We start from the raw sequence: 12,765 nt of genomic DNA on the forward strand, positions 1-12,765 counted from the left end.
GGATTATAGCACGGAGGATGGAGGGTAACATCCTCAACACTCCTCCATCACTTTAATGTTTCAAAACAGCATGTCTAAGGAAGTTCAAGTGCCCCTCGGTGATCTGATTCCCTATTTAATGTTGTTGTTGTCATGGAGGTGCCACATTCCTGGACTTGACTGTGACAATTGAACACATTTGGTGGATTAATAACAGAACAATTCAAAGCAAACATTCACCAGTACTCAACCCCAGCTGCTATGAGGAAGCTTCCAGTAGTCATACACTCAAGTTTTCAGCAAAGGTTCTTGGGCTCATTTTGGTTTGCTTAGTGCACTAATTTGGGGCACAAACGGAGCAGTAATGGCTGTGAAATCCAACAAAATTCTTAGCTGCCTGCAACCCACCCTGTTTACGGCACGTCAAAAAAAAACTGGGGGTGGGGGTGGGGGGGGGGGGTGGGGGGGGGGGGGTTGAGATTTTTCAGCTGCAGAAAGTTTCCATCTGAACAAGGAGGACCAACAAGAATAAATTCAAATGAGGCTCTGGTGACATTATAGATGCCAGAAAAGCCATTTTGCGATCTTTGCCCTCGCTACTCCACTTCCTGTTATCCACAGATCCAAAATGGCATGTAAAGGGGCAAGCAGCTATATCGGGTATTGCTGCCAGAAGCGATTCTTGCAAGTTTTATTCTGAACTATGTATAAGTGATGTCAGCGAAGGATGTGGAGCAATGTTCCCTTTAAGCTGAGTAGTCAAGCAGCACTCTGGAGCTCCGCACAACCAGCTCACCGGCTTTTAAATGGGAAAAAACGCGCACTCAAAAAAAATGTAAGGGAACATTTGAGTGGAGGCAGAAGATTTTTTTAGCTTGAATTTCAGCTGGGAGCTAACATTTTAGATCCATGGGTTTATTGGATTTTCATCATATTTGGTCTACTGCGAGGAAAAGGGTAAAGAGGATGACGAAGAAGAAAGAGTCATTAACAGACGTGTTGGTGGACACTTGGGCCCAGAAATTGGGGTCATTTAATGACTTTTCATCCGGGCGCAGCACCGCTAACGACTCCCGCTAAATTCCGCAAGAGTTTAGCAGTGGCGGTAACCAGTAGCGCCCCGCTCCGCTGCACTGGGGATGAAAACATCATTGCCACGCACAGCAACCCATTTTGCCCCAGAACAAGAATTGGGGAGCGACCCCTGAAGTTGCACCGGGCGATGACAGCGACAGCTTCAGGGGACGTGAACGGGACTGAAGGCACTCATGGGGCACGAGTTAAAGGGGAAGTGGCGGCCATGTTCAAAAAAATGTTGGCGTTTTTCTTCGGCGCCTCATTGACGGCACCATCGCGGGGCCCGTGCCGTGATCGTTTGGCCTGGCACTCTGCTCAAGTGCTGGGCTGTTGGGATCGGACCCCCGCTCCGTAGTGGTCGATGGAAATCCAGTTCTTGCCTGCAGAGTTTACAGCTTGGGCCATTCCCTTTAATGAATGGAAGAGCCCCTCTTATGCGGCAGCGCCACCCAGCCCAGTACGTAGCACTGCATCCTGCTCCCAACCCGTCTGCTCCATACCGCCCGAGAAAGGAAGTGCAGTGCATTATTTTGTGCTCCATTTCCTTTTGGGGTCGGTAACCCAAAATTTTCGAGCAGGGCGGGACTTCCATGCCTAGCGCAGAATGTCCCACCTTCCGGATGTTATCACCACCAAATGGGACGCAAGGCAATTTCTACCTGTTGATCTTTATTCCTGACATAGGCCAAGACAAACATACCTGCATTAAGGTATCACCAACCTAGCAATGGCCATGGGAAACCTATCTTCTCAAGGTCTGGATTAGCCGAGAGGCAGCTGCTGAGCATGTCATCTGTTGTAAGAAAACCTGCGGGTTGCACGCAGCAATGAACTTGCACCTGAAGGGACAGTAAGGGCCAACTGTGACCTGAAACAGGCGTAGTGCTGTGAATTGGCACAAACATCAACTCTCCTCACAGCAGCAAATGCAGCACCACCTTGACTTTAGCAGCAGTCAAATATGGGCTGCTCAGTCACTGAGACTCATGCCTACACCCTCAACGCCCTTTCCTTTCATTTTTGCCTGACACTTCTTAATCCCCTGCTCTTTCACCCTTGGCAAAGGCTGCTGAAGCCATTTAAGGCTCTCAGGAAGCATTTGAATTTTTGTCACCCATATGTGACCCTTCCCTTTAATTGTCCCCATCCCTTTAAATGTCATTTACATTGTAATTTTCCTCTTGAACCACAATGTTGAGTTTGCACTTGGTGTTGTGAATAATTATGCAAAAGTCGTTCCAATAATTGAGTGTTATTTGCACTTGAGAGTCAGTCAAGCATCAAAGCAGTGCTAACCAAATTAGAAGTAATTTTACAGATGAAAATTAGCTCCCATATTGGAAAAGCCCTAATGTGGGCCATTTTACAACAGTTACAGCTGAGCAAGTCCTACATTACAACAGTGACTACACTTTAAAAGTACTTCATTGGCTGTATGGTGCTTTGGGATGTCCTGAGGTCGTGAAAGGAGCTATATAATTGCAAGTCTTTCTTTTTTGAAAAGAGAACAGCTACAATTTGATTGAAGAATCTTCCTCACAGCATTGTAAAGCCAATAAACTGGGAAGAGGTGCAAAGAAGAAGCTAGATAATGCAATCAATGCATAATATTTTCTGGTACTGCACTTGCTGGCTGTGATTTTCCATTCATTCTCTATACTGGGCAGAAAATCGTGGGCTGGTGAGCGTACAAGCAGAAAACTTCCATCTCGATATTGAAATACTTACATTAAGGAAGGAAGAAAGACTTGAATTTCCATAACATCCCAAAGTGCTTCTTAGCTATTGAATTACTTTTGAAGTGTAGTCACTGTACCGTAGGCAAATGCAGCATCCAATCTGCACATAGCAAGATTACACATACAGCAATGAGATGAATGACCAGTTAATCTGATTGGGTAGGGAAATCGTTGTTTGTGGCTCAGGAGAGACTGAGGCAAATGACTTCTGCAGCAGACAAGGGGGCTTGCAGTTATTTCCTCTTCTCTGTTCCAAAATTGCCATATCACAAAAGGTGGCAGGCACAGGATGAAAAGTGTAAAGAACTAACAGCATTCTGAAAGAAATATAGAAGCAGCATTCACAAAGCAAAAAACGAAGACATTTCTTAGCTATATCAGCCTATTACTTTAAAACAGATAGTGCTGGAATGACAGCTCTGGAAGCCGTAGTACCAGATATTTTTGGAGTCGGGTGTGATAGGTCTTGCCCATATTTCTGGTTCACTAGCACGCCTGGAGCACTAAGGAAAATTGGAAGTATACAAAGAAACGGCTTGCATTTACATAGTGCCTTTCATGACCTCAGGATGTCCCAAACGCTTGACAAACAGTAATGTATTTTTGAAGTGTGGTTCCTGTTGTAACGTAGTGAAAGGCGGTAGCCATTTGAACACAGCAAAGTCCAACAAACAGCAATGAGATAAATGACCAGAGTATTTTTAGAGTTGTTGGTTGTGGGATAACTGTTGGCCAGGACACAGAGTATTACCATGCATTTCTTTGAAAAGTAACTTGGGATCTTTTATATCCATCTGAGAGGGCAGAAGAGACTTTGGCTTAACGTTTCATCCTGGCAGTGCCGCACTCCCTCGGTACTATGTTGAAATGTTAGTGATTATGTGCTCAAGTTTCTTGAGTGAGGATTGAGCCCACAACATTATGACTCAGAGGTGAGAGTGCTACCATGGAACCGAGTCTGTTATCTATAGATCCGTGTTGAGTTTTCTATTAGTTTTCAATTGAACTAAAACTGTTAAACCAACACAAGGGCAGCTCAACCCTTTGTTCTACTGTTTGATGATCATTACCTCGTTATCCAGAAAAATCACCACAGGTTGTATCTGAAGCGGCTTCTCTATTTCTCCATCTGAGGGTTGTATTAGGATGTACAGTTGTTGGGGACGTACATAAACCAAGCTACTTGGTAAACTGGAGTATGAGAAGTTTCTGAAATGTAATATATCAAAGTTATTAGGATGCAGAAAATACAATGTGATTTATTTTATTGGATCACTATGGAAGTTCAAAATACATTTGATTTTTGCAACTCATAGCTCCTATCATAATCTGACTACAAGTTGAACCTCCCTTATCTGGAACCTTTGGGACCTGGCCTGTTCTGGATAAGGGATTTTTGCAGACGAAGGGTGATCATGTTAAATTGGATGGTACAGGTACTGAGCAAGGGGATATCGGGGCTGGCTGGCTTAGGGCTGGGATTGCGGCAGAGAGATCATGGTGGGGGGGCAGGGGGCGGTGGATTGCGGGGCAGGCCAGCGATTGCGGGAGTCGGCAGCGAGGAAGGACTTCAATTTGTTCATGTCGGAGTTCTATGCATGCGCCACCCGGTGGCCAGAAATGGATCTGGATGAGAGGTGGTTCCGGATAAGGGAGTTCTGAATAAGGGAGGTATTATATTGATCCTTTACTTCTCTCCTTTCCTGAATCTGGTGATTCTTTCCAAAGTACAGTTCCACATGTACTGGCAGCCCTCCGGCACTTCAACCCTATGGCCACTCTTCACATGTGAACCTACACAATGAGTGCTGCCAGGCTGTTCTACTAGGGGAGAATCACACCCAAGCCCGATCCTGTCCTCACAACTATGCTCTATGGCACTGGCCGCTGGGCACTGGTTTGCAATTGGAAGTCAGAACTTGTGCTGGTTTTTCCTTTCTAAAGCCCAGGATGCAAACAGTAGCAGCCCTGCTGCCAGCCCAGCTAGCATATCCACTCAGATCAGAAATTGAGTCCAGGACCTTCCACATTGGGATAGCTAACTGAACCAATTGTATTAAATATATTAAAACAATAATTGACCTTTACCTTATAAGCTTGTGAATGGAATATGTATTATAATGATATTTTTAATAAGTTTTTATTGAGAATTAGCCAGACTTATCATTATTTTAGAATTCAGCTTCATCTTTTGGCAAAAAAATACTGCTATGCTAAATTCTTGTAAAACTTCAAAATTTATTACTACCTAAATATTGCTTCAATAATTAATTGGCTCGAAAGTGCTTTGGAATATCCTGGGGATGTAGAAGATGCTATATAAATGTGAGTTTGTTATTTCTTAATCTTGAGCACAATAAGAATGTATGAACTGTCTGGCTGCCCTCTTTAAAGAATTTCCTTCTGTTGTGCTTTGAGTTATTTGATCACTGCTTGTTATTTTTATTGTCATTTATCCAAACATGTTTACTGCTTGTACTATTACATATGATGTGCCATCAGAGGGCACTGCTATGGGAAACTTGTACATCAGCTGTATGGTCACTGAGGTGTGCCACAAGAGGGCACTGCAGTGGGAGACTTGGTGTGCCAGGCCTAGTATAAAAGGCAGGCCACCATGTATGATCCTCACTCTGGAGTTATCAATAAAGGACTAAGGTCACTACAGTTCAAGTACAATACATTGCCTCCTGGAGTCATTATCAGGGTACCTAAAGACATAACAATTGGCGACGAGATTACGGACTTTAATGCGAAAATGGCTAACCTTGGTACGTTGCAGCAGTTCACCGATGGTGATGATTGGGATGCCTTTGTGGCAAAGCTCGACCATTTCTTCACAGCAAACGACTTGGCAGGCAATAATCCGGCCACATTGGCTGATAAGCGTAGAGCTATCCTGCTAACCAGTTGTGGGCCCACCGTCAGGGACTTGTTGGCACCAGCAAAGGCAACGACCAAGACATACGAGGAGCTTGTAACACTGATCCAAGAACAACTCAAGCTCAAAGAGAGCATCCTCACATCCAGACACCGGTTTTATACCCACCGAAGGCCAGGAAATCGCGAAATATGTTACAGACCTCAGGAGGCTGGCTGCACCGTGTGATTTTGGCGGCCACCACACCAAAGCGCTGCAGGATATCTTTTTCATCGGAATCAGCCATGAGGGCTTTCTTCACAGACTGCTATCTGTGGATACTACAGTCACACTGCAGAAGGCCACCACCATGAGCCAGGCATGGATGACCTCGACCTGCAGCTCTAGGCAGATGACTCATCCTCAGGACTCAAACCCGGAAAGTACTATACACAGAATGGTGCCTTTTAGAGGCTGGACTGTAGAACGTGAATCTTCTCAGGGGAGAGAGAACAGGCTCCCAAGTCCCTTAACTCAGTGTCCTTAACTTAGTGGGGGCTAATCGAGAAGCACCATGCTGGTGTTGCGGAGGGAATCACAGGGCTCACCAGTGCCGTTTTAAGGACTATGTGTGTAAAGGCTGCAGCACAAAGGGCCACCCCCAGCGAATGTGTAAGAGAAATATGACTCACTGTGTTGATGAAGAGTCTGCAGATGGCCATGAATCCAGCGCGGATTATGAAGCGATAGTCAGAGAGGCAGCTCAGCCCTACGATGAGGTGTATGGCATGTTTACCTGCACCACAGAATGTTCCCTGTTGAGGACGGAAGTCGAGATAAATGGCGTTCCAGTCTTCATGGAAGTGGATACAGGGGCGAGCTAGTCTGTAATGAATCAAGAAGCCTTTGAGGCACTATGCGACAATCAGGCTGAACGACCTAAGTTGGTCCCGGTTCAGGCAAAGCTGCGCACCTGCACCAATTAACTTATCCCAGTCGTTGGTAGTGCGGATGTAAAGGTACTCCATGATGGCGCGGTGCACAAGTTACCTCTGTGGATTGTTGCAGGTAATGGACCAACTCTACTTGGAAGAAGTTGGATGGAGAAGATCCAATTGGAGCTGGGAAGATTTCATCCCTCCAGCGATCGACGTCCCCCACACTCAGAGGCAAAGCAAGCCCCCACCTGAGGTTGGATCTGGCACCAGAGAGCAGACCAGCAAAGCACCCGAGGCACAGACCGCTCAGCACGACTGCGTGGAGATGATCCAGCTGAGACGACCCGAACGCACCTTCCAGGCTCCAGTGGCAGGACTCCGGAGGAAGAAAATCGGATCCAAAGGCGACTTCCCAGCCTCGGTGGCAGAACCCGGGGAGAAGAGGATCACAGCAGTCGACATCGTGGATGGAAGAAAGATGGCGCCCAAACCATGGGGTGAAGCGCTGAAGAAAAAGATGGCGGTGGCCAGACCACGAGGCGCAGCGCTGATGGAGCAATATGTGGTACCAAGTGAAGAAGAATATTGGGGTAAAGATAGCAAGGCTCTCTTAAAGGAGGCCAGCAACCCACCACACTTAAAGGGACAGGTCCACATTCTCAATCAATGTAATAGCAACTGTGAGTTAATTGTAAAGCTTGTAATTGATGATCAGAGTTTTATACATGTAATAAGCAAAGAAAAGTCGTGCGATTGTGATCGGAGCTACAGTTTATCTACAATGAGTAATGAAACGTTATGTGATGTAGGATTTCAACTGCATTCAGTTAATGTAGTGGGCAAACACCCATTGGGAGCACACAGATCCAGCGAGCTACCCAATGCTATAGCCTGCGTCCCTGGGACCAGAGTGATGCACCATGGAGTGTGGCCACAAGCAGCTAATATAGACAAGCTGCAGAGCAAGCGATCTCAGGAGGGCAACAGCACCGGTATCGATACCCTGCCCCTGATCGGCTCCACCTCTGAGGCACCTGATGGCACCAACCGCCACGAGCCTGAAAGAGCAAACTGCGCTAAGGTGCAGCCCCCGGACCCGATTGCCACCAAGGCTACACCCGGGAACAAAGGGTCACCCGCAACGGTTCTCCCAAATGGGACCGGGACCAGCCAAGATCCCAAACCCCCTGCGCACTGCCAGATGACTGCTCCTCAGGGAGCAGCAGCGACCCAGGATGCAAGGAAAGGACAGGGAGGTTACAGGGAACTGTGAACCTGCCCGACGCGAGGAGCAATGGCAAAGGCCCCGGGAGCAGGCAAATTGAGCCAACCGGGTTCCCACTGCCAGCACTGGGCACCGCGCCGCCACCAGACTATCTGGACACCACTCAGCAGTTCTGGTACTAGTTTTTCCTCACGCACCGGTGTTGACACCAATACTGATTCCAAGTATGTATTAAGTATGTACCTCACCAGTCAAATGTACTTGCCTTACAACTGTACCACAAACGTAATGATGTAAATGCAATTTTTTTTGGGAACTTGAATGTATATGAATGTAATGAGCCACCGGCATAACCTATATGTGGGGGGGAGAGAATGGAGTGGTCATGGACGCACAAACAGAAACCACCAGCAGCTCTACTGCCAATGAAACACTACCCACTCATCCAAGATGGAAGCGACCCTCCAAGGATCAATCAGATAGAGCTAAGCCCAGAGCACAGTCAATGCATGAAGGCGATTTGCACTAATGATTTGGGGAAGAGTGATGTCATGTATCCAAACATGTTTACTGCTTGTACTATTACACATGATGTGCCACCAGAGGGCACTGCAGTGGGAGACTTGTAGGTTACCTGTACAGGTGTGCCAGGCCTAGTATAAAAGGCAGGTTACCATATGTGATCCTCACTCTGGAGTTACATTAAATGGACTAAGGTCACTACAGTTCAAGTACAATACATTGCATTCTGGAGTCATTATCAGAGCATCTTAAGACATAACATTTATCTAAATCAGAAGTGTGACCACTCGGCAATACTGAGAGCAAATATTTTGTCATTGACTTTATCAACGATATGCAGTGAAAATGCTGCAAAATGGCGGGCGCTAATCAATTCAAAGCTTACTACCTGCCCACTTTTCACAACTATTTTATTGACCCCAAACTCAAAACACTCTACCCCCCATTCAACTTAACTGTTTCATTGCTAAATTACAGTTGGGCAAAGTTATATAATGCAAAGTAATTAGTTATGTTTTGTGGATAGATAAATGGAAAAGCAGCTAAAAAATATATTAATGTAAGAGATCAATTTTGGCAACCTTGAATGAACATTAAACTTAAACAATTAATGAGATTTGCACATTTTAATAAATAAACGCTCCACTCAGAAAACAATTTTTAAAAAAACTAAAGCTATTATACGATTTGTTAAAATTATTCAATTAACTTCAATTAGCTCAAAATATATTTTCACCTAATTATTTCAGTGCCTTTCTGATAATTCGACTTGGATAACATCTGAGTTGGCCTAGACTGTATCTTCATCTCCGTCTTTTAATTAAATTGTATTAAAATTACAACAGTTAAAAGCAAATTTAATTATAACTGGTTGCCCCTATCTAAAAAATGGGACTGCTATGCAACATGTCAAGGAATAGATGATGATTTTTGACAGATGTAATGATGAAAATATTAACATGCATAACACTAACATGATGATCATTATTTTATTAGCAAAATTATCATAGACTTTTCAACTCCCCTTGTTGTGAGCTCTAATCTATTTGCTGTATCAAAGAAAATAATTGAAAATAAAAAAATCTTATGCATTAATATAATTAAAATTGTTTGTTTCCACCTTCAAGATAAGCCTCATGGACTTAATGATAACCTAATTTAGCCCCTTGTTTAAAGCACTGTAATGTTATACACTTGCCATCCATCTATAACCAGTTCCCTCTCTTCCCCTTGTAACTGTTCCCACTACCTCTTTAAATGTTGCTTTCGTGGTCACTACCTGCCTCCTCAAGATTTCACTTTCTACATGCACCCATACTTGGCTACAAATACATTATAACAGGGTCTGGTTACACTCTTACCACCATCGCTGGCCCCACTCTTTTACACTTGAATTCCTCCACCAACATGAAGGACAGCTGCAATATACACATGCTAATTGTTCTGTACATTCTTAGTCATATATTCTAATCCAGCATTTGCATAATGAAATTATATTCATTACAAACAAATCAGATTTCAAATATGACCTATTTTGGAAATAGTTTAATTTTTCTATGTGACATTAGAATTCTTACAAGTGAACTTGATGTCCATTTTGCGCTATTAGTATCTTCCCATCCATCACAACGAGCAGTGCAGGATAAATATCACTGAAATTGAAAACCACAGTCTATACTTGAAGACATTCCTTTCACTAAGAAAATTCAAAATATTTATGAAACAGACTCCACTTCAAATGTAATTTTGGGAATTAACAAATATTAAGGATATATAAATTTTAAAATTGATGTTTATCTGTAGCATTGTAGTTTTAAAAGCTGATATTTATGTTATTTTCATTTTACATTTCCCTGCAAGACTTCTCAATTCCCATGTGTTAATTTAGTTGAGAGAGTGCAGCAGTTGATGTGGCTTCAATCATCCAGTGAGATACATGGTCTCCTTCAGATGGGGAAGTGAAGTATTCGTGGAATCTTGTACGATGGATAATGTTACTACCCCTTAGCTGGAAGAAACCTTTGCCTTGTCATGTCTTTCTCTAGGATGAAGTGGTCTATGTGGCCTCTATCAATTGCTCATCTGATCTAGTTCATGGGGTTTCCTACAGCGAGCAGGAATCTAATGGCCCAGTAGCTTCTTCAGCTGGAGCAATGCTATTAATTAGTAATAAAACAAAGCATGGTTGCAGCTTGTAGACAGTTTAAATAAACAACAGCTAGGGATTCTTGTCCTGGAAGTACAAGGGAGTTCTAATAGCACTCTCTTTCAAGAAAAAGCTCTAAAACTATTAACATTTGCCAACCAGAAGACACATGAGGAATAAAGCATAACAAGTCAACCATAGTTTGCCATAGACTACAATATAACTATAACATAAAAAAAATATAGCAAATAAAACTGACCCTCAAATTGAACTACCAAGTGCAGAACTTGATCCACCAATCTTCACTAAACACAAGAGGCCAGTGAAGGGGTTAAAAATATGCCTTAAACTTTGAAAAGATGAAACATATTTGGATGAGGGCATTTATAATTCTTCTGCCTAACTAATGTGAATTCAAAGCAAGATTAAAGGTGAATATTACAGTATAAGATGATATTACCATTTTTAATTTGTATTAAGGTTATGGGTCATCATATGAATTTTCTTTATAATATATCAAGCTGACACTATGCAGCAAAAATTGTAATAGATAAAAGTAAGCGAAAAGGGCACTGTCTTTTTTGGATAGGTCAATGGCAGCCAGGAGACTCACACATCCGCCTTTCATCCCATCATCATCCTTTTTTCCTATTAAATGTGGACACCCAATTAACATCTCAGCTTGGCGGACAACCTCATTTTCAGTGAATTATTGCAATTTTTTCCTTCTCTGAAATGAGAGTGATCACAATACATCATAGCATTCTGCGGATTAGCACTAATTGATTTGAGTACAGAGTGTGATGGCCTACTTATATAATCTAGCCCTTATTTGGTCCTACGAGGGACGAAGGGAATATTAGATTCCCAGGTCTGTTACCATGGCAATGAAAGTCACCTGACATCTTGTTACAAAGTGGTGAGGTTGGATTGCTTTCCCAGTGGGGTCGTCAGTAAACTGGAGTGATGTCCAAACATCATTACATGCTGCTCTGATATTAAAGCAGGGGATTAGCACCTTATTGCAGGCAACCTGGATTTGTCATTTCACCTTCATTATCTAATTTACTGCCAGTAATGTGACTGTGCCTGCGGGTAGGAAGACCTGGGCCAAAACCTAAACTTTAACCCTTCCAGTTCTCTCCTCTGAGCTTATCACAGCTATGCACCATGCAGACAGTGAGATCTGTAACTTTTTCCTTGCAAATGTGCTCAACTCTTGCTCCTCCTGATCCCTATTAAGATTTAAATAAAGCTAAATCCTTTGACTTTGAGGGGAGGGGATGGAATTAAAAAGGCAAGTCTTTCCCAAGATTTAAGTCCCATTGAGTAGCCAAGAAATTTGTCCCTGATTTTTTTTTTTGGTTCATCTTAAGCTTTAAATACACTATGGGAAACTATTTACAAACGCTTAACACATTTGTCTCAAATTCCTCTCTGCTTTTTTTAACAGCGACATTAACCAATTTATTTTAAACAGCTTAAGGCCTCTGTTAAAATAGCAGAGCAAGGAATTTCAAATGAATGCATAAGTGTTCACACCTATTTTCTCACAGTCCTGCAGCTTTCTTCAAATCAAACAACGAGTTTTCTGACAAATAAATTATTATCCTTCAAAACGATATTGGGCACCACCCATTAATTACTTTGCCTGTTACTGGCATAAAAATCAGTTTTCACTAACATGAAACCATTATTATTTTGCAAATGATTTAATTCGAACACAATAAATATATGCTTGGATTGTTTGGAAGAGATGTATTTAAAAACAGAGGTCTCTTGACACAGGAGAAATGTTTGGAATGACCTTTATGATCAGGAGTGGTATAGATTGCAAACCCATTTCATGATATGGAGCTGGGTTTATTTTTAAGAAAGACATACATCAAAATAGGTGATAGTTTTAACCTACAATGAGTGACTGTCAGTTGTAATGGCAGATCTGCGAAAGATTCAGTAAATCTGTGCTTGTCGCACCACAAGGACCATGTGATGGACTTGCTGTAAGATTGTGCTCAGATATCCGAATAATATTAACTCCATGGCGACAAAACGGAAATGTAGTTTCCATATTTATCTATGGTTGTTCAGTTTGTCCCCTCTGCTCCACTATCAACTATTTGTCTGTATTTGTGGATTCACTACCTCTTGGGGTATCCCTCTCCACCCATTGCTCTGCCCCATTTTTTGACCTCCTTCTTGGTCTTTTCCTGTATAATCTATCTGTTGCAAATATACATTGCAAGGGCTCTCCCTTGTGTACGCATTGTTAAACACAT

General features: G+C 42.9%; 1 protein-coding gene across 1 annotated transcript in view; it reads right to left on the reverse strand.

The window, feature by feature from the left end:
- Window positions 1-12,765, reverse strand: part of LOC139266646 (fibrocystin-like) — a 630,313-nt gene that overhangs the window by 33,094 nt on the left and 584,454 nt on the right. The window contains 1 exon segment of the mRNA XM_070884234.1: window positions 3,866-4,004. Within this exon segment, the coding sequence (XP_070740335.1) occupies window positions 3,866-4,004 (139 nt within the window).

The sequence above is a fragment of the Pristiophorus japonicus genome, chromosome 7, assembly GCF_044704955.1.
Source record: "Pristiophorus japonicus isolate sPriJap1 chromosome 7, sPriJap1.hap1, whole genome shotgun sequence".
Lineage (NCBI taxonomy): Eukaryota > Metazoa > Chordata > Chondrichthyes > Pristiophoridae > Pristiophorus > Pristiophorus japonicus.